The 23197-nt window shown below is 45.1% G+C and overlaps 1 protein-coding gene across 3 annotated transcripts in view; it reads left to right on the top strand.

The window, feature by feature from the left end:
- Nucleotides 1–23197, top strand: part of LOC147881810 (phospholipid--sterol O-acyltransferase-like) — a 158316-nt gene that overhangs the window by 53863 nt on the left and 81256 nt on the right. For 2 of the 3 annotated variants that reach the window (XM_087401586.1, XM_087401584.1), the window contains exons 6-9: nucleotides 2008–2206; nucleotides 2355–2523; nucleotides 18485–18584; nucleotides 18814–18911. In XM_087401586.1, the coding sequence (XP_087257712.1) occupies nucleotides 2008–2206; nucleotides 2355–2523; nucleotides 18485–18584; nucleotides 18814–18911 (566 nt within the window). The remainder of the gene's footprint in view (nucleotides 1–2007; nucleotides 2207–2354; nucleotides 2524–18484; nucleotides 18585–18813; nucleotides 18912–23197) is intronic. The other variant, XM_087401585.1, reaches the window with a different exon arrangement.

The following is a 23197-nucleotide window of genomic DNA, read 5'->3' as shown; positions in this document are numbered from 1 at the left end:
AGATGATAAATGTATCAAGATAAGGAGAATGATGAGCCAAAGGGAAGAGGGGGTTAATAAAATTTTAAGATTAAAAATTTTATACGTGCAAGAGGGGGCTAATAAATTACATGAGAGAGTATAAAAACCCAACAATAGGGATATCTTTTATACATGCTTGCTCACACATGCTATTTGGCGTTTATGAAGAGCGACCCCCCCCGCCCCCTCCCCCTCCCAAATGTGGCATGCTGAGAAGTAACAAACACCTATCATCATCCCTACACAAGAGGATGCTAGGACAGAAATTGGACCAACATCCTTCGGTTTCTTAGCAGTCCATTGCTTCTTTTGAATCAGCTGAGTGTGAGGGGGCTTGGGTTTGATCTTTTTTTAAAGAGAAACTTGGAGATGCCATATAAGAGACATCCCCATGTGCAATAGCAACACTCGTGAGCACTACTAGTGCCCTAAGCAAGAGGTTGTAGGTGTTCTACAGTAACCTTGCCATCCATTTTAGGAGTTTTTAGCATTGTAGCTCTATACTAGTGCCCACAAAAATGATGCATTGATGAAGTCTATGCAGTTAATGTGAAGGCTCTCAAACCCTCTAAGCCTTTGGAGGGAATCAAAAGCAACTATTGTGAGATTGGCCATCGGTGTTTCTAGGATAAAAGAATAAAAAATTCAATCGAATGAGATAGGGGGCTTGCGTGATACCTAGTATTGAATGTAACATATAATAAAGTCATATTTATTGATAATCATTCATTGATTATGGTTGAGACTTTATCTATGATTTGATACTCTAATTCTCTTTTACATGTTTCACATTTTGGAGAGAGAGAAAAGTTTTATCCAAGTCTTTAAAAGACCAAAGGGTCTGTGAGGCTGAAAATTTGATACAATGAGTTGAATGGGTAAAGACACTAAGTTGACATCCACAGCCAAGACAAATATGAACACAAACACCAACACTAACTATTTGAGTCCATGTGGAAGATGGAAATTGGGGTGTGAAATCACTGTGGTGGTCCACTATATGCTATTTGAGGAACCAAGTCCACTGGGTAGTTGTGAATGGATACGAGGTTGTCGATAGAGAAAGGCTCTGGTGGTGAACAAAGCTATGGGGGCATGAAACATGTGATAGAGCATTGACATTGGTTAGTTTGCATGGCCCATTGTGGTCTCCTAATTGTGGCTCTCCATTGGACAAATGCCATTGTCCATTGTGGTCTCCTAGTTGTGGCTCTCCATCGGACAAGTGCCATTGTGGTCTCCTAGTTGTGGCTCTCCATAGGACAAGTGCCATTGTCCTATCTCCCTCGTCTAGTGAACATGGAGGAAAGATGTCCAAGCCTCATCTATGTATCATTACATTGATGGGTCTACTTGGCATCCTTGCTAAGTGCACATTTTATAGGTTTCAAGGAGGAATGTGTAAAAAACCTTAAAAGTGAGTTTCTCGTTGATGCAGTCTATTAATTGTGATAAGAATATTCATAGAAAAAATGATGTATTCCTCATTGATCACATAAGATAGTGCGTCTCCTTGTCAAAGGATTCGTTCGCATCTTTGACTAAAAAATGACAAGATTCAAGCTGAGTTGGTGCCTACATGGATTTCTACTTCTACTTGTAGAGGGGACTCTCTTTTGGAGTCAACAATTCTTCATATCCGTTCCCGCAAACTTGTGACGAGGCTCGCTTACATTCTTTAGCGCACATTAACATGAGGCCGAGACAGGAAGGTAGTCCAGGTGGGAGGATTGGGAGGGAACAGGCAGCAGCGGGAGGATTGAAAGGAATATTCATGCTTAAAACTTAAAAGACAAGGGATCATTCTTTTGTTTTGATTTGATGTCACGATGGAAGAGATTACCAAAATCATTATCTTTTTTAAATTAATATATTTAACCGTGCATCAAGCACAAGTACATGAACGAAAGTATAGTTATTTAAGAATTCTTCCTCGGCTTTGGAATGGTATTGGACTTTGACTTTGTTGTGAATCTTGAAATATAGGGTACTGCACGTATAATGTGCAACTCCTTTGGGGCTTCATTGTGGATGTTACCTCTGTCACAACACAGTCATGAGGTTACCAGGATAACAGTTGATGATAAGGAGCAGGTGAATATGTTCTGCGATGAAAATGAACACCCATCAAATCATTTTGAATGGCCTGTACCTGTTGCAGAAATACATATTCCTGAAGCACCGGGTACATTTTTTTACAATACAGTACATGATCCTTGACAAGAATTGTCTGGTTTACTCCACATGTGATGCCTTCAAAAGGAAGATTCATTATTTTGGCAGCACTCATAATTTTTATCACAGTTTCTGCATTCGAAATTTGCAATTTTCAGGCTCCAATTGCTCTACTATTTCAATGAAAACAGCTGTGGATGGAATTCCTGAGTGCCGCATGTCCACAAAACGCAGCTTTTCAGCTGAAGAAATTGCAGATGGCACCCTCTTTAGGGAGATAGCACACTTGGATTCCGATGGAGAGAGAGCGATTCATCAGCTTAAAAAGTGAGATCTTGTATTCTTTATTAATGTATCCAGTTGTTAGCTTGAACAAAGTTGCATTGGAAGAGGCCTATGTGGTCATCTAATTTTAAAAGACTCAATTGATGTATAAACCAAAATCAAAGCAACAAACAAGATCTGTTTAGTATAATAAATCATTATTATGGGTCAAGCATATAGTAATAAGTTATTTCTAGATCTTGCAACATCAATAAGTGCTTCAGAAGTTGGTTTGTAGTTTCACCTTATGGTTTGTTGGGGGAGGGCAATTGGACTCTGGCAAAGCTGAACCTGTAGGAGTTGAGACTCTCATCCATCAAGTACACATTCCTATCCACTCATTGCATGTGAGTACGCAGTAAGGCATTATGGTTGAGTTCAATGACATGGATGGATTTAGCACATATACCTGCCAAAGTGAGATCCTTGCAATGAAGTCCTACTGCTGGGCCCAACCATACCTGCAGGGAAATATGTACCAGATTTGTTGATGAATTGTATAGCAGAATGCATACATCAAAGTTGTAAAACGATGTTTGAAATCAGCCCTTCTTCAATGGAGGCATGCAGTCCTCTCTTGGTGCCTCATGAAGAATTGCACAGTATACAAGATAGAGTTAAAAAGGCAAGCTTCTCATGCTGCTTGACCTGGCCTCTTCCTGCTTCCATATTCTTGTGTCTTTGTTGATTATAGAAATTCACCTGTCTAAATCTGTTCACCTAGAAGTATTCCTTTTTATAGACACTCATTTGACATAACAAGCCTCTTTTTCGAACGCTCTCGACTCCCTTGTTCTTTCATTTATCTATGCATCATGCTAATGCAATGAAAACTTACATAGTTGTCTGATGAGTGTTTGTGTAGCAAGAAATGCTATGGGGATATGACTTGGGTTCTAGTGTTCAGTGTTGTATGTAGCAAACGTGAACTGAACCATCTTGAGATTTATTAAACTGGGCAGCATCATCTGCTCTCAGATTTTTAGCTACATGACCAATTTTTTACATCTGATAGTACTGGTGTTTTTGTATGCATAAATAGTAGTATTATGCTATGTTATACACCTTGCGTTATAATTCTTGAATTATCTAGCTATAGATACCATGGTTTTACTATATCTAGCTATAGATAGCAGGATTTTCCTTACTCATATGGTCTGCAACTCAATAGTGCAGAAATCCAATGAGGGCTCTTTAGTATTTACCCACATGAGGGCTTCTCATATCGGCAGAATTTCAAAGGAGCGATTTGTAGCAGCAGTCCCTGGAGCAGACTCAGTGAGAGGAGCTCTCTTTTAGAGACACCCCATGTTTGGTAAAGACAGAAGGCGATAGCCCCTTCTCTTCAACAGCCCCATCAAGACTGACACAGCTCACACTCTTGGAGTTAGAGCTTACCTGTCTTGGGGGTAGCTTCATCATTAGAGTGGATGGCATAGTGCATGATCTTTATGGACTTGCCGCTGCAGACTTAGAGACAGACTTAGAGACAGAGAGTGCAGGGACTTAGAGGCACTCAGATCATGTGATAGGATGCCAAGGCCATCATAGACGAGTGGAGAGCAGATGGAGGAGGTCTGCACTCTTGCATTGGTATATTCACTAGACACGAGAGTATGGTGGGTACCTTTCCTCACATTTCGAGTCCTAGATGATGGCAGACTCCTCAGAAAGGAGGACAGTAGAGAGGAAACCAGCAGGAGGCTTACACAGGTTGTTCTGTTTGGAGAGTCCCAATAGTAGCTCAGTGTGGAGTGGTACATAGATCTGCACCCCCTCACTGCACAAGATACATATTGAAGTTTTGGGTATGGAAGAGGAGACCACTATAGAGATTGGTGTAAACTAGGGAGGAGCATTCAGATGCAGAGGATTGATAGCACACCTGTAGCAACAGCTCATTGGGACTCAGGAGAGGTAGGGACTTTCTCAGAGATATATTTGAGATTTCAGGCAAGGCTATGGGATAGTTTTAGACCCAAGGAGATCTCTCTTTTCTTTGGTTGATGGCTCACAAAGCCTTGGCAGTGGGCACATTGGCTGGGATATGGACCTAGATAGGTTACTTGTTTTAGATGTGGCTTCAGAGAGGAGTCACAGAGACACTGTATTTGAGATTGCCCACATGCACAAGAGGTCTGGAGGCAAGCCTTGAGGTTGGTATTTGCTAGCACCCAGAGAGAGATGGTGGTGACCTCTGACAGACTGGACCCCCTCACTGCACAAGTTACAGATTGAAGTTTTTAGGTACTGAAGAGGAGGCCATTATAAAGATCAGTGTAAACTAGGGAGGAGCATTCAGTTGCAAAGGATTGACAGCGAACCTGCAACAACAGCTCATTGGGAGAGGTAGGGACTTATTCAAGATATTTCTTTCAGATTTTGGGCATAAGCTATGGCACAGTTTAAGACCCAAGAAAATCTCTCTTTTTCTTCGGTTGATAGCTCATAGAGCCTTGGAAGTGGGCACATGGAGGGGATATGGACGCAGACAGGTCGCTTGTTTGAGATGCGGCTTCGAAGAGGAGTCATAGAGGCAATGTATCTGGGATTGGCCACATGCACAGGAGGTGTGGAGGCAAGCCTTGAGATTGGTATTTGCTGGCAACCAGAGTACTTCCTAAGAAGTCCTGTCTCTTCTTCTTCATCGGTTAAGTCAGAGCTCGAACTCTCTGATGTTGAAGACTCCTCCTTGACAACTTTCTTTTTGCGGCTTCTGATGTTGTAGCGCACCTTCTTATCATTTCCCTGCAAAATCAATTCTCCAGTATCCCACTTTTGAACAGCCTTCACCTTGCGTAGCCAAGACCTTTCCAAAATCAATGGATAGACACGTGCATTTGACTTGGTAGGGATCACCTGAAAAGTAGTCGGCACAGAAATTCCACATACATCCACTTCTAGATTCTTCACAACTCCCAAGGTCTTTACCCTAGTGTTGTGAGCCAATTTGATGCGATAAGGAGAGGCAGTACTAGAGTATTTTAAATGAGCATCTATCATGGTCTTCTCACTCATGACATTAATCGATGCACCTCCATCAATGTATACATTAGAAATCACTTGACCATCAATGATCACATCAACCACAGGTACATCATCAACAACATCTATATCTACCTTTTGAACAATAGGAATGGCACTTTCCTTCTTTTTCTTCTTTGACACTGTTATGCTTGCTAGCTTTTCCCATTCCTTCCGTAGTTTTGGAGACAAAGCAAGTAATTGACCAAAGGTGATATGAGCTTCCTTTTCTTTAAGGTCGGACAACAAGTCATAGCTTCCAATGCCTTGTCCTAAAGGAAAGTCTGACTAGCTAATTCTCCTTTTAGATGCCTTCTTTTTCTTACTATGGCGTTCCTCTCCAGAGGTTCCTCATCTACTTCTTTCTTACTTTCTTCTTCTTCTTTTGCTTTACCACGCCCCCGTTTAGCTATCATTACTTCTCTTTCCTCATCCCCTGAAGAAGCTTCTAACAAGGATACTTGTTTTTCTTCTTTCTTTCTCAATCTAGGACACTCAGGGTGATAGTGACCTTTTCCATTACATTCATAGCAAGTGACCCCACTCTTATCTCGAGGCCTATCCTCACTCTTTGGTGCTCTAGGTTGTCGTGCATTAACCAAATGCAATTTCAAATCAGCAAACTCTGCCATCAATTGGGAGATATTATGATCTAACTCAGAGGACTTTGGTACCTGAGGAGTGCCCATTACCTCCACCTTAGAAGTTGAAGTTGTTGAAGACACAAAAGAGGATTTGGATCTTTACTCATTACTTTTGAGCGAAGACAAGCTCCAAAGCCATAACAAATTTGCTCATCTTCAAGTGCTCCATCCCTACAAGACTTTGAGAGGCCGATGATGCAGATGCCACAGTTCGCAAAGCTGCCCTTTCATACTTTGTCCATAAAGTTTCATATCAGATCATAGTTACACTGAAATGCTGAAACGGCGCAACTAAGGCCTGAAATGGCGTTTCTCCTGTGCCAGACCCCCGAAACGCGAAACGGCATCGAAACGCGAAACGCAGACTGAAACGACGATCCAAAACGTCGAAACGGCATCTGAAACGCCGTTTCAGACCCGAAACGCGCCGTTTCCGGTGCCGTTTCGGGCGTGACCTAAAAATAGGGCAAAACATAAAAAAAACGCCGCGCGCCTCGTCGCATTTTTCTGCTCGCCTGCCTGCTGCTCTCCCCCACGATTTCTTGGCCCGCCTGGTTCTCTCTCGAGTCCCGAGTCCCAGTCCTACGAGTGGCTGCTCTTTTGGACACCCGGCTTTGGTGAGCACATTTCCTTTCTCTATGCTTCTCTTGCCACAAACATCTTGCTGTTTTTTGGCTGCAACCATTGATTCTTGGCTTTCCCTTTGAAATTTGATCTATTGCAGCTTGTACAAGTGCTCTTTTTGCTCATGGATATGGCTTCACAAAGCGTTGTCCCTCAGCAAGAGAAGGAGTTCACCCAATCGGATTATTGGTGGAGCCAAGTTGATTTGGTAGGCAAGTATGACTCTAAGAAAGGAGGAGCTCGCAAGTTTAGATGCAGATGGTGTGGATTGGAGCGAGGAGGGAATTCTGATAGGGTCAAATGTCATCTTCTTGGCATTAAGGATGGGGGGATTGGGCTATGCTCCGTAATCTCACCACAAGAGAAAGAAAGGTTGCAAAGAGAGGTTGAAGATTGCCCACTACAAAAAGGGCAAAGACAATGGCTTCCACTAGTGTAGGAGCTTCTTCAGGTGCTCATGCAGCACGTGTTCAGCAGGCCACTGCATTTTGGAGTCCTCTTCCCTCTACTACTACGGCTTCTTCTTCTTCTGCGAGTGCACATGGAGCTCCGGCTAATATTCCTGCTACATCTCGGTCTACTTCACATAGGCAGGGCAGTCTTTACACATCATGGCATCCGCAAAGGAAGGCACAAGTAGATGTAGCCGTGGCCCGATTTTTTTACTCCAATGGGATTAGCTTCAATGTTGCTAGATCACCCTACTTCAAAGAGATGGTGTCAGAAATCAAAACATTTGGATCCACATATACCCCTCCCACATTTGATGCTTTGAGGGGCAAGCTTCTAGAGGATGAGGTGGTGGCAGTTAAGCAAGCTATTGAACCTGTGAAAGAGAAATGGGTAAAGTATGGGGTAAGTTTGGTTGCAGATGGATGGAGTGATGTGCGAAGTCACTCACCAGAGGGTATCCTTGCCCATAGAGTGTGGAGTGCAACAAAAAACAGCACCTATATTGATGCAAATGTGGGTAGATGCAGTGGAATATGTGGGGCCATCTAATGTTTTGCAACTTGTTTCAGATGGGGAAAATACCAATAAGGCAGCAGGTGCATTATTGGAGCAAAAGTATCCTCATATCCAGTGGAGTGCTTGTGTAGCACATTGCTTGAATAATTTATTGAAAGACATTGGCAAATTGGATTGGGTCAAGAATGTTATTGACAATGGAAAAGAGGTGATTAACTTCATCACACGACATAATTTTTCTCTTGCTTTGTACCGTAAATTTGCCAACAAGGAGCTTTTGAAGTATGCAGAGACAAGATTTGCATACAACTTTTTGATGCTTCGCAGGCTCCTTGAAATGAGACCTGCACTGAAACAAGTTGTGGCAAGCCCAGAGTGAGATCCATGGCCCACTTCTAGGCAAGCTCTTGGAATTTATTGTTATGACTTGTGCATAGGCAGTGATGAATTTTGGGCTGATACATCTCACATTGTTGATCTATATGTGCCTATTGTGAAGCTGCTTAACCGAGTTGATGGAGATCTGCCTTTTCTTGGTAAGGTGTATGACGGGATGGATCGGATGATTGAGAATATCAGAGAAATAGAAAAGGATCCCCAAAGGTTGAGAGAATTGGAAGAGTTGGCTGTGAGCAGATGGAATCAATATTACTCTCCCATGCATGTAGCTGCCTTTGTGTTGGACCCGGAGTTTCAACACAAGGCAAGTGCACAATAGAGTGATGCAGAGGTTGTTCGTGGTTGGAACCTCACTCTTCAGAAGATGGTGCCAACTCCTGATGGACGGCGGAGGATAAAAGACCAGCTTGCCAATTATTGCAATAAGGAAGGCATGTATGGATGGCCAAATGCACAGCATGATAGGTAATATTAACTCATTTTAATTTTCAGATTTTAGGAACTTGTAATTTGTTATTTAATACAAAATTAGAAATCTGAAATTTATGAGTTTTGGAATTTCAGATTTCGAGTTGGGGCTGTTACATGGTGGGAGGATTATGGAGCTGATTTCCCCGAGTTGCAAAAGCTTGCCATCCGCATTCTAAGCCACGCTTGCACCTCCTCTTCTTGTGAACGTTTGTGGAGTAGCTTTGCCCATATCCACACAAAGAAGAGAAATCGTCTGCGAACGCAACGGACCAATGATCTTGTCTTTGTTAATGCAAACTTGCGTTTGCTTAACAAGATGAGACACGAGTATACGCATGACAAATATATAGCCCAGATGATGCCCACTCACCTGATGATGATGATTTGTTAGTAGAGGAGAATGATGAGGAGGAGGAGGAGGCAGAGGTTGAGTCTCAGGATGAGGATGAGCTTATTATTTGATCATATATGATATCATCCTCGATGTAGCCTTTTTTGGGTTTCAGCTTTCTTTTTGCTACTATGACATTTGGTCTTTGAAAGCTGAATTACCATTTATGAATCATGATTGGTTTCTTAAATATCATGATTTTTTCATTTTGTAACTTGTTATAGGATTTATAAATTACCCCACCTTGCGTAATTGAAATTTGCATTGTGTGATTGGTTGAACAATGAAACTTGAATCTTCAAAGTTCAAAGTTACAATCAATATTAATGGTACTAGGTAGAGCTATAGCTTATTGTGCACTTTTTTTTTTTTTCATGAAAAAGACTTCTATTAAGTAAGAACAAAAACCCGCGAGAGCAAGCTCAAAGCAAAATACATCATGAAATCATGAGGATAATAAAAAACCCCTCAGAGTGAGGTGGAAAGAAACCAAGGCTGAGGCTGAAAGTGCCATCTCAACCCTGTAGTAGATTCAGAGAAGAAAGGAGAATCCTTCCATTCCCTGAAGAAAGAAGCCCTCCTAGCTGAGGCTGCACGGGAGTCCCCCTGCATACCCGTCCATACGGCCATCAGAGTGTGTACGATGTCTGTCCAGATACTAGCCAATGTGTGCGAGGGATGAACCTGAGTACCCTCCATAGCCTCTGTGCATCTGGCTCTCCAGATATGCCAGGCTGCTATGCTCGCTATAATCTCCCAAGAAGTATCCACAGAGGCATGTACAGCTGTAAAAGGACGGTGTGGAACCACATCCAACGAGCAGAACTCAACCCGATGACGTCGAACCGAAATGGCCCGAGAGGAGTCAAGTCCCTCATAGAAAACCTGAGGTCCTGTAAGAGAAAGCCAAGCCACCGAGCCCCAAGTCATAAAAAGTGGGGAATGGGCAAAGTGACTGAAGATCCCGGCTATCCCCATCCAAATCAATCTCGCCTGTCTGCAATCCCATAAGCAATGCTGAATAGACTCCGAAGCAGAAAGGCAACGAGGGCAAGTAGGGTCGGCTCCGAATCTGGACCTCCAAAGGTTCACTGCAATCCCTCCATGAATAGAAAGCCAAAAGAAGATAGTGATCTTTCTATTCCTGTGGGATTTCCAGAGCCTCCTCCAGAAGTACCTCTGCTGATCCGCAGTAATACCAAAAGTCTCCCAATGAGGAACTCTGGAGGGTCTCCAGCCTCTACTACTGAGCTGAAATCTCCTGGCATTGCTGACCGTGTAACGAAAGAAGGGGATGGTCTTCTCTCAATGCCCCGCGTCAATCCACTCCCACTCTCCGGGGTCCCACTGTAAATACCTGATGGGAACTCCTCCATAGAGCGAGAGTCTCCAAGACCCGGTGGAGAGTAACTGGGGGTCAGGGTCTAAGAACCACTCTGAATCTGATCCCTGCATCAAAAGGCCTACGACCCTGATAGGCTGAAAAGCAGACTCAAGCAAGATATCATCTGTAGATCTGAGCAATCTGCCACCATCCTGGACACTGAAAACCAAAGCATCCTCCTGTGCATATCGGAAGGCTAAGACCTGAAGTGGAACCCCGCCTCTCGAGAAAGTACCTGCCCAAGTGGAGGAAGTGAGAGGCATATCATCTGTGTCTATCCAAGCCTCTGGAAGGGCTGTCTCAATCTGCAAGATCCTCCCTGCACTCCCTCTGAGATGTCCTGTCAACCTTGACTTGGTTTCCTCTGGAAGCCTACGGAAAGCTTTCCAAGATCCCAAAGAAGAAGCAGGTCCCCTCTCCCACCTGGCCCACTGCATGTAGAGTGAGGCACCCAGTGGTCTGCCACGATCATCTAAAATACTGTCGTTCCACATGATGGGCTGCCTATCAATCTCTTCCCGGGAGGAAGGAGGAATCCTCCGAAGAGAGCTTCTGAAACTAGCCCAAGCTTTCAGAATGGCAACCATGAGAGGGGATGAAGGTGATCTGAGGTGTGCTATGGTGAAGATCCATCTAACACTGCTCATCCAGTCTCCTCCTGAGGAAGGTGTGCACCTCTGTATGCTGCTGATAAGAAAGTCCTTCCACGGTTCCTGTCCTGGCATAAGTCCTCACACCACTATCTTTCAAAGTAAAGCTGGATCAATAATATTGAGACCCCCATCCTGTGCAGGGAGGATGAGGGTCTCCCAAGCCACTCTGGCTAAGGCATCCGCTGTGCCATCAAGCCCACTCTAGAGAAAGTTCCTGATCGGCCTTCTGAGCAGTCCCTAGAGCGGCACCAACATGAACAAATAAACCAGGCAGTGGCCAGGAGGACCTGGTTGACCACCACAACTCTAGAGGCAAGATCCAGCTTGGCTGAGCTCCAAAAGAGAAGCTTTCTTCTGATGCTCTCCAACACGGGAGCAAACTGCTGCGTGGTAGAAATACTCAAGCCGACCTGGCAGCCCAAATACCTGATAGGCACACCCCTCTGAACCCAAGTGAACCCTATGTCAAGCCTCCAAACTGGAGTGTCCTCATCACTGATCCAAAAGCCATTGGATTTATGCCAATTTATCTGCGCCCCTGCCGCCAAGCAAAATAAATCCAATGCTGTCCTGAAAGAAGTCAGTGTCTGTGGAGAGGCATCCAAATAAATCGCTGTGTCATCAGCCAACTCACTGTCAAGCAGCTCCTCTTCTCTTCTGATGGGAAGTCTCAGCCCAAAGATGTCAGCTTGAGATCTAACATAGATGCTCATAGCTTCGGCCACGAATAAAAAAAAGGAAAGGAGCAAGGGGGCATCCCTGACGGACTGATCTCGAAATCTGAAATCTCTCACCCCTTACCCCACCAATAAGTACCTGGCTATGGGCTGATCTGTACAAAGAGGAAACACCTCTGATCCAAACATCAGTGAATCCAAAGCGTAGAAGGGTGCCCTCCAAAAAACTCCAATCTACTCTGTCATAAGCTTTTTCAAAATCCAACAGTAGAATGGCAAGATTCTGGCCACTCTGCATGGCCCACTCTGAAGCTTCCCAGAAAGAAAAAATGTTATAAAAAATACTTCTGCCATGCACAAATCCTGTCTGAGTGTCATGAATAAGATCAGGGAGAAGTGGCTGCAATCGGAGGCTGATAGCCTTGGCCAGAATCTTGTAACAAGTCCCCAGAAGTGTGATAGGCCTCCACTGGGACAATAAATTTCTGCTACCTCCTTTTGGGATAAGGTGGATGAGGCCCTCTGTAAGTGACTCAGGCATCTCGCCAGAGTCCCAAATGGCCTGCATGGCTGAAGTAATATAGTCTCCAATCATATCCCAAAATGCAATGAAAAAAGACGGGGTGAGGCCATCTAAACCTGGGCACTTGCCCTTGTGAAGGGCTGAAAGTGCAGTCCTGAACTCTGTGTTGGTGAAAGGTGCGTCAAGTAGAACATGCATATCCGGATTCACCAACACTGGGATACTCTGCCAAATAGCCTGTCTAGCATCCTCTATATCGTGTGTCTCAGGATCAGCAGTAAGGAGGGTGGCATAGAAATCTGAAGCTATGCGTAAGACGTCATCTGGCTCTGTCTGTAAAACCCCATGTGAGTCAATAAGCTGAGATACACTCTCTCTACTATGTCTAGGGCCAAGAGTAGAGAAAAAGTGTTTATTGACTCTACCACCCATCTGAATCCAGAAGGACTCCCGTGCATGAAAGGCATACTCTGCTCTCTGATCAAGCAATAACTGCAGATGAGCCCTCGCTGCAGCAAGGCGCTCCTGAATCCAAGCATCTGAAGGCCGTTTCTGCTCTTCCCTCTGCAAAGCTGCTAACTGCTGGCGAACACCAATCTCACGTCTGAGAATATCTCGTCTCCTGGTAGAAGCAACTGAGCAGTAAAAGTCGCTAATACCAGAGAGGGCAGCGGCTAAATGTGATGGATGTGGCTGCCCACCCTGGCATGAGCAAACAATATCCATAGGGCTGCCTTCGTAAGGTCCTCCTCTGTGTAAAAGGCATCTGGAATCCTGATGCTGGCAGATCGGCCTCTCAAGTGAGGCTCTGAGATAGCCAGAACAACAGGGAAGTGGTCTGAAGTGGAAACCCCCGCAGCAATGCATACCGATCCACCTCTGTCTAGTGTCCAGTCATCTACATAAAATCTGTCAATGCGTGCATGAATAGGCATCTGTTGCCTCCTGTTCGACCAAGAGAACAGGAGGGACTGTGGCTGAATAAGAAAGGCATCATCACACCAAGTATCTCTGCCACAGAAATGGAAAAGGAAGGCATCCCAAGCTGCTCTCTCCAAAGAGTGAAGTTTGCCTTCTCTACCCCCTTTTTTGTCTGAAGGTAACTCGACCATGTTAAAGTCACCTCCAATCACCCAAGAATCCACAATGGGGGCCCAGGAGAGCAAAGTCTTCCACATAAGGACACGTTCCCCTCTAATGTTGGAGGCATATAGGTTGAGGAAGCCAACCTTACGCCCTCCAATCAAAAGAATAATCCACTGAGCTCTAGAGGGGATAATGACTCCGTGCCCAACAACTAAGGGGAGAACCGACTGCGAAACTGAAATAGAAGTGCCTCCCCTAGTGCCCAATGCAGGCGACCAAAAAGTATGGCCTGAAAGCAACTTGCCTGACTTGGCACAATCTCTATAATCCAGCTTGTGCTCTTGAATAAATAATATATCAATGGGACCCCCAGTAACACCTGGATGAAGCTGATCCTGGATCAGCTGTCTACGGCGGCGATGTGGGACGCCACCTAGGCCCTGTATGTTCCAACTGATAATCCTCATCGACGGGAGGATGTAGAGTGGAACACCTTACCGGACCTAGTGGCGGAAACAAACCCCTTAACAGGGGAAGACCTCCTGCTCGAGGAGGGAGGAAAGGAACCCAGTGGTGGAAAGTCAATAGGGGAAAGAATCCTGGCACCTGAAGAAGAAGCCCTGTGCACTTTTTTTGAAGGTAGAGCACTCTAAATGTGTGTATGCATTACTCTAAACCCCCTTTTGTAAACCCCCTTGATGACGTGGCGTTTTTCCGTTTCACCCCCTCTCAAAAATCCCGAAACGTTTCCGTTTCCGTTTCCATTTTCCCATTTCCCGTAACTCTGTATCGGATTGCAACGCAAAGACCATCTCACCCTTTCCTTGATAGAACCAATCCAACTGCAACATCAAAGCATTTGGTGACTCCACTATCCCAAATCTTTGCTTCATTGCAGCCACCACTTTGTCTCAGTCCTCCTTGGTAGAGTCCGGCAAGGCCTCATGCCAACTCGAGGCTACACCTTTAAGAAAATCGGGCAAAATCTCCGCTTGATCCTCATGGACCATCCAGAAAGCCGGCGTCCTCGAACAAAATCCCAAAGATAAGACTCCGGGTCTTTCCCTTGGGTCCCTCGAAATACTGAAAGCTCACCATGATGAAACACAAAAAGGAAACACCAAGATCCAAATAATATCCCAAACAAGATTCCACAGAGCCTTAGTATACCCAAGACCAACTTATTATGCACAACCACTTGTTGAAAATCCTCCACAACGTGATCCTTAACAAAATCTTCAAAAATAAGTAACCAACCAGCACCATGAAAACATTGTGTATACATGCATTCAAGAATCACCCTTGTCACAATTGGAAGTGCACATAACAGCTTCAAGATATTGTACTCTTCATCATTTGCATAGCAAAAGAAGTTGAAAGCATTGAGAATCACTACTTCACTGTTATAGTCAAAAACTACCCAAAGACTCAACACTTCTTCACACCAAGCTGCCAATAGATGAAACAATTCCTAATCTATCATTATGCCTGGCATTGTCGATTCACCAACATATTCAAGAGTGCAAACATAAAGGATATGATCATGGTGACCGTGTGAATAGCTTGAGCATCACCTTCACAATCTCCTAGTTCTCTTAAACGGGCTGCAATCTCTTCTAACGGAGTTCTTCCAAGCATCTTCTTTATCACATCAGAAAACACATGCCCATAGGCACAACATGCAATCCATTACACCCGAGACCATTTAGTAAGGTGGGATGAATCCAATACCAAACGCACCCGGCGTCTCCACCAAAAAATGTGACATGAAGTTGGGGGTAATAAACTTCACACACCTCTTCACTTCCTACTGCTTTTGAATTGAGTGATAGAGATATTCATCACTGGGAAAGGGACATTAAAAATAAGCTTTGATACCAAGAGACCACACCATACTATCCTCTCTTATATGAGAATGAATATGGTAACATCCCAAGTGATGTTGTACTCAAGCATAGGGAGAAGGAAAGGATCAGCAGAGGCCATGATCTCAACAAGCCGGTTTGCGGGAAAGAGAAGAGCGTTACGTTGTTGAAAGAAGATCTTGCAACTCAACATGACATGAACTCATATATATCGAGGAGTTTGAAGGGACTGATTGGGTCAGATGGGTAGGTTCCGAGGAAACATTGCACCTCCTTTATAGACGCCTTTACACTTAGCTCAAAACACTCTCCAAATTTTCATAAGACACAGAAACCCATAACTTTCAGTAGAGACATGATATAAAATATTCAATCACATATTGAGATGCGCCTTGAAATGGGCTTCGCTCTAATATAAGTCTCGTAAGAAACAGAGAAGCGGTCGGAAAGATATGGGCAGTTTATTGGATGAGGGTAAAAACTGTCTGAAAAAAAAACAGTCACACATAGAGAGTCATAGATTTTTTGTTTGACATCTAATACAATAACTGAAGACATAGAATGATGCTCCTTGAAGAGAGCTTGGCGCTGATATAAGTTTCGTCCAAATCGGACCACCGAGCGAAAAGTTATGAGCAAAATACTGATAGGGGGTCAAACTGTCATGAAAAACACCTACTCCTTCTACTGGTGCTGACTTGGGAGAATACTACCTCCATGCTTAGACTTCATCAACGATCCAAGTCCCATAGGGGTCGCCTGGGAGAGAAGGAAGAGCCCTCTTTGTGGCTTGGGAAATAGATAAACCATGTATGCGCAATGAGCAGCCGAATAGACAACACTTCTGAGCACTTTGGAAGAGAAAGCAATGGAAAAAGGGAAGAGATACTCAAGAGAGAACCTGAAGCGACCTTGATTACCAATAGAGTGAGACTCCACTCCAATGCAACTCAAAATACTACAAACACAAGGGAGAAGAAGAAGTTTCATACATAGAAGAGGGAGCGGAAGCTCCAAGACTACTCATAGAGAGAGAATAAACAAGAGAGAGATGGACTCAAGAGTCTACATAAGAGAATATCTACAAGAGGGAGAGAAGGCTCATGGAAGAGATTTGAGGAGACTAGAGTTACAGAAACATGAGGCCTAATGGTGGAAGAGATGATGAACAAGGGAGAGGAGAGCTCCTTTTATAGAGATTTTGTCACCCTCCTTCACCCACTTACAATTGCTGCCTGTAGATTCCTTTCTCCATCAATCACATAAGCCCGTATGTCACCATCCATGTCCTTTTTTGTTACTCTTGCCATGTGTCCCATCAAAAGATGCTAAAAACTCTTAAAATATTGAGAAAGTCAAGAGTCTTCCCACATGGAGCCCATAGGGACCCTCTCTTTTCCATATGTCCACATTCTTCTTATTCCACATAGGAATTTTAAAAGGATTCCTCTTGACTCCACACTCCTCCACATGCCTTCCACACGCGTGGCATGTGATCTCTCTTATATTATTGGAACACATGGAAATGAGCCCACTTCTTTATATGACTCACTCTTCCTATTTTCTAAAAACCCCATAATATCCCATACACAAATAACTCTCATCCCATACCAAGGTATTTTTTATTCATACACATGGTATTTACAATGATCCACTCCACTCATCCTCTCAATCCCATATAATATCTTAGAAAATAGAAATAAGTGAGAGCCACTAGGCTATCACTTGATACTCAAACTCTTATCAAACATAGAGAAAAACAATACCAATGCCAAATGAAAAATATCAATTTTTGGCGTTACAACGCCTTACCCGACCTAGTGGCAGAAACAAACCATGGGGGAAGACCTCCTGCTTGAGAAGCGTGGGAGAAAGCAAATGAAACCCCTCATCAGTGGGAGAAACAAACCCCTCAATGGGGGAGGACCTCTTGCTCGAGGAGTGAGGGAGAGAAGCAAGCGGAGGAAATCCATGGGTGAGAGAACCTGTTGGTGGAAGGAACAAAATCGAAATCCTCATCCAGAAGGTCCGCAAGATCTGCCAGGGCCAAAAAAGAATTTCTGAAGTTTAGTCTGGCTATTTCATCCACCTTCTTCATGACCTAGGGCTCGGTTGACTCTCTTTTGGGGTCTCATATCTTTTATGAGATGCATGGCCTCATATCTTTTATGAGATGCATAGCTCCTCTTGGGATCTTTTTTGGTTCGGTGACATTTAGTTGGGTCTTGCTCTTTGGATGATGCTACCCCTCTATAGCCCTGCATATGTCTCGGCAAATACTTTTCGGGGAGATCTTAGGGAGCATTTCAGCGTGGCATATATGGAGAGCCAAATGCATAGAGGCACTTGGTGGCTCCCGGGTTCACCAATCTCATGCTTTGGCCAGTATTGGATAGACACTGTACACAATCTCATGGCCATTTGATTGCGCATTTAAAGATCTTCTCGGCGGGTGGCCTCTGCTAGGAGGACTATCTTCCTCAGGGAGTGGAGGGGCTTCCTTCTTTTACCAAAGTCCACCATGGGTTTGAGGTAGCATTTGCAGCCTCAACCTTGGAGCTTTAGGGGATCTCTTGATGAGCACGTTTTTGACCCACTGAAGTATTTTGTTTCTCATGCTATGCATGATGTACCCTTGCATTGAGTGTTTTCTCTTGGGTCCTTTTTTCTACTCAATAGAAGTCTTTTCATTGAAAAAAGAAACAAAATCATCAGCTGATGCTGAAGCCATTATGCTGATTAAGGGTGGAAAGGCCTAGTCTGATCACGATTGTAATAATCTGCCTCCTACGAAGGAGGGAGAGAGAGGCTGTTTCGTGAGTGCGCACGCGCACGCACACACGTACACACACACACACACAGAGTTTGTGATTGTATGTGTGAAGAGAGTGTGCAGATATTTCTGAGTGTGTGTGTGTGTGTGTGTGTGAAGATATTTGTGAGAGTGTGTGAAAGGAGTAAGGAGTATGAAAATGTTTGTGGGTGGGTTTGTTTGAGGGTGTGTCTGGGCAGAAAGGGTGCATGAGTTTGTGCTTAGCTTATAAATTAACAAGCCTAGTCTTAAAAGTCATAAGATACTTTGTGTTAAGGGTTGGAAGTTATCGCTCACCTTGTAATTCTTGACAAAGGTAGACTAATTTCTCTTTGACTAGATTGGTCATTTGTTATAAGAAAAGACTCCCACGTTCGTAGGCCTCATTATTTCATTTAGATGTGAATGCATTCTTATTCAATTTTTTGGTGTGTGGATACAGTTTCTACTTGAGTGATCCTGTTCTTAATTCTCTTACACCTTGGAGGAGGCCACCGATACGGAACATTTATTGTGTTTATGGGATCAATACAAAAACTGAGGTGTGCAGTTAAAACAAGATCTTTGATTTCAAGTGAGGTTCTCCTTGTCATCTATAGAGTATGATTATTTCCAATTTGATTGAATGCTTCTGCAAGAGGTGTGTCTTATGAATCAATTAAAATTGTCCTGAGGAGACCAAATATCTCTGCTCATAAATTGAAGGATACACACTTGGATTAAGTTCATCTTGATAATCTGACATAATGTTCAACTTCTATCGTTCTCCAGGTTGGTTATCATTTTGCCCCCAGCGGAAAGCCTTACCCTGACAACTGGCTGACTACGGACATAATCTATGAGGTTGAGGGTGGAACTTTACAATCCAGGTTTGCAGTCATTCTAAAATGTCCATTTTGGTAAAATGGTATACCATCATTTTCAAAATTTGCAAATGTACTCAAGTGCTGCCCTTTCCTGAAAATATGTATACACAACCAGCAACCCAACTTAAATTCCATTATTGCTGAATTGCCATCTATATATGATACTTGTAAGTCCTATGACATCTAATTGTCACAGCTCTACTCAGGGGGTGTACCTAAAGGCCTTTGCAAAATTATGGAAGGTAGCAAAATGATAAAGGGAAACAACACATTGTTTATCACTTGGCAATCTGTAGCCTATCTTATGCATATTGGACCATATGAGAGAACAGATGCAGATATAGCAATCAAGATTCATAGGGGAAACCTCTAGGTTATTTGCCTCGATGCAGTGCCTTTTATGTCTCTTTTTTTTTTTCAAAGAAAGGAACCTTCTATTAATGCTTGAAAGACTCCATACAAAACAGCAGCCCCGAAAGTATGGAAAAAACTGGAAAAGGCTGAAAGGAAAAAAAGGCTTGCTCCAGAGAAACCCTGCTCACTGCCTAGGGGATCTCTGGTACTGGGGCTAATAGCCAAGTGGGGGGACTATACAACCAGCGAATACCTCATGGAGTGAAGATGTAAAAAACCCCTACAGGCCAAGCCTTGCAGAATCGAGCACGCCTCTCAATAGTCGCTCTAGAGCCTGGAGTCCCATGCTCTCAGGTGGAGCATAGAGTGTAGATGATATCCTGCCAGATGGCGACCATGGTAGCCGAGGGTGGAATGGGGTGTTCACCCGTCACGAGACTGCAGTGAGCCACCCAAATATTCCACGCAGTGATACTGGCTACCACCTCCCAAACACTGTCCTCCGGAGGAGATAGGGAAGCTAGGCTATCAGGAGGGAGACTGCCTCATGGAGCGCTTTCCGCTGAATGCTCTGTCCCTGTATCTGGTAGGCTGGGGAGATCTCATCAATCCGGAACGCGTGTCCTCCCTCAGTCAACTAGGCCACCATCCCCCAGGTATAGTCCCTCTAAAGACTCAGCATACGGGTCATGATCATGAGGGCTCCCATCCAGATCCTCGCTACTCTGCGACAGCTCCAAAGGCAATGTGGAATCGTCTCCAGGAAACCACCAGAGCAACAATAGTACTTTTCCTCCACTCACATCTGCTCCTACCATGGTCTGATGGGCAAGCCTCCATGGGCGGTCAGCCAGAAAAAGTAGGATATCTTCCTCGACCGCAAACTGGACCATAAGGGCATCCAAAACCTGGAACGGCGGACATCTCGGGGCACTCTATGGGTTACCCAATGCCGCTCCCTTGAGAGGGTCCACCTCGAAGAGTCCATCTGAAGTCTCCTACCAATCGTGTAGGAAAAGAAGGGCATCTCGTCCATCTGCTCAGCAAGGTCGCCCCTGGAGGGCCAAAACCACTCTCCTGGATCCCACTGTACCTCCCTCAAGGGTCTACTCTCCCATAGCCAGAGGCGCCATCTGGGGGCATCCTGCTCTGAGATGCTGGGAGGGTCAATGTGCCACTCCTTCCCCAAACGTCCCACCACTCTGATCATCTGCCAGTGATCCCATCAAGACTCCCACCTATCTCAGGGTCTCTCTCAGTGAGCGGATGAAGCAGGCCTCCAAGTCCTACACGGAAGAAGCCAAGGTGCGTGCTACCTCAGTGCATCATCATCCTCAAAGGGACCCTAGTCCAAGAAAACTACCCCAACCAAATGCTGTCCCTCCAAACACGAAGTCCCTCCCACCAGGACTCAGGGACGGCTAGGTCAATCTCTCTCATGCTACCAAACATGGACCTAGAGGGAGCAGGTATGACCAGGACCTCATCGGACCGACACGGGCCTATTACACCATATGGACACGCGCTCCTTGATCTGGGCAGATGCATGATCTCATCATCTACAACGGGCTTGACCTATGGCCCTTCTCAGGTGGTTTTACTTGCTTCCCACACGAGGGGGGCACTAGTGTAGTAGATTACATCATGGGATCCCCTACCTTCACTTCATGCATCACCGACTTCACTGTAGCACCACTCCCCCAAGGACCTGACCACACATATCTATTCTTCACTATCGCCACCCCACGCTTAGCCACACCACATACACCACATAGGAAGCATGACACCTATCACAACATACACTTTGATCATAGCCTCTCCCAACCTACTGTGGATGCCTAAACAGACTCCTAATCTACATCGATCACATACCACTCATAGAGGACCGTGCTGCCCTGATTAGTCGCACACTCCACGAGGCTGCCCTCCAAATCTTTCCCCACACCACACGGTCCACTAGGCCACCACCTCTTGGTTCTGTACCCTGCAACAACTGGTACGATGAGGAGTGCAAGGCTTATCGCCAACAGCTCCGACTTGAAACCAGATGTCACCTCCCGAACACACCAGACATGGTATGCAAGTACCGACGTCTCGTACGTCAGAAGAAGCAGACATTTCTTCGTCGAAATGATGAGGAGCTGCTGAACATCTTGTATAGCAACAACCCTAAGGATTTTTGGCGGAGATTCCTTGAGCGTAGGTCTCCATCACCCCTCACCAACACGAGATTCTGGCACACGTATGCACACCATCTTTATGATGTCCCACACCAGCATACACACCTCTCGCCCCACCACTTGTACGTTGTTCACTAGAGGGGAGGTCAAGGACACGACATTGAAACTGCACAATGGCCGAGAGCTAAGGATCACGAGGGGCTATGCACTGAGTTTATCGCATATGGGACCAACACTTTAGCCCCGATCCTAGCAAAGCTATTCAATGACGCTGTTTGGCTTGGCTTCCCCCGCACTTGGACACGCAACACCATCACCCCCATCCACAAGGCAGGGGATCCCATGGACCCGAGTAACTACAGGACTATCATGATTGGACATGTGATGTTCAAGATCTATGCAGCTGTATTGGATGCGTCGGTCAGCCTATTCGCAGAGATGAGAGGGCTCGGAGCAGAGGGTCAAGCCGGTTTCAAGCGAGACCATGGGACTATGGATCACATACTCACACTCAGGAGTGTCATTGAGGAGGCCAGATCACGGAAGGAGAGGGTATATTGCTGCTTTGTGGATTTCCGCAAAGCCTTTGACATAGTACCTTGAGCTCGTCTCATCACATGCATACAGACACTGGGATTTGATCAGAAGATCATCTAGGCAGTCATGGCACTTTATGAGAGAGTCTCAGGTCGAGTTCGAACAGGCGCAGGTTGGACAGATGAGATCTTGAGTACCATAGGGGTCAAACAAGGTTGTCCCTTATCACCAACCCTGTTTGGCCTCTACATCGATGAGCTGGAGACTTTCATGGGAGCATTCAGAGGGACCGGTTGCTCACTTGCCGAGATCATTATCCGGATTCTTCTTTATGCAGATGACGTGGCACTCTTGTCGTCCACACTCGAGGGCTCTAGCGACACCTGGATGCATTGCAGGCTTTTTGTCTATCCCATGATTTGGAGGTCAACCTTGGCAAGACCAAGACCAAGGTCATGATCTTTAACACCTCTCGAGCAATCATGCAACGGAAGCAGTTTACTTTCAGTGGGTCACTAGTTGAGATCGTATCCTCATACACTTACTTGGGGTCATCTTCTTCGGCCCGATCTTCACGATGAGACCAGTGATGCAAGCTAGACTGAGCAGAGGATACGCCTCACTGGCTCGGCTAGAGAGACAATGCTTTCACTCACACTTTCAGGACCCTCAGACCAAGGCTCTTCTCTTCGACTCCTTGGTCTGACCAGCCGGTATGTATGGCAGCCCTTGTTGGGGACCTGACATGTCAGAGATAGAGTGGACACGGATGGAGTGCTTGCAGATTCTCATGCTCTCACGGATGATCCGGGGGAAACCATTTGTACCACATCACATCATTCAGGCCGAGTTTGGTGCTTCTCCACTCCAGCTAGATTCAACCTTTCAGACCATCACATATCTACACCGGGTTAGATCATATGGGGACTGCACATCAGGGAGACAGAGGTTGCCATGGTTAGCTCTCGATTCCTCCATGAGGTTGGCAGCAGAGGGAGACGAGCGATGTTGGTATGCACGGACTCACAGATGGTTTGTGAGACTAGGGTTTCACATCGATAGGATACCTCCTTTTCAGTACAGTTTAGATGTCCCTCCGGTACTCGCACCCACCATCCCGATCGGGCCGCACACCAACTAGGTCATTTGAGAGGATCTCCTGCAGCTACACACCTTTAGGACCTGGTTGGAGTCGAGGGAGCTTCCAGTGAAGCTAAG

Source organism: Dipteris shenzhenensis, chromosome 30 (genome assembly GCF_047967505.1).
Source record: "Dipteris shenzhenensis isolate YYH24624 ecotype China chromosome 30, Dip_SZ_1.0, whole genome shotgun sequence".
NCBI classification, from domain to species: domain Eukaryota; kingdom Viridiplantae; phylum Streptophyta; class Polypodiopsida; order Gleicheniales; family Dipteridaceae; genus Dipteris; species Dipteris shenzhenensis.
Note: the sequence above shows the minus strand (reverse complement) of the source record. Positions and strands in the feature narration are given on the sequence as shown.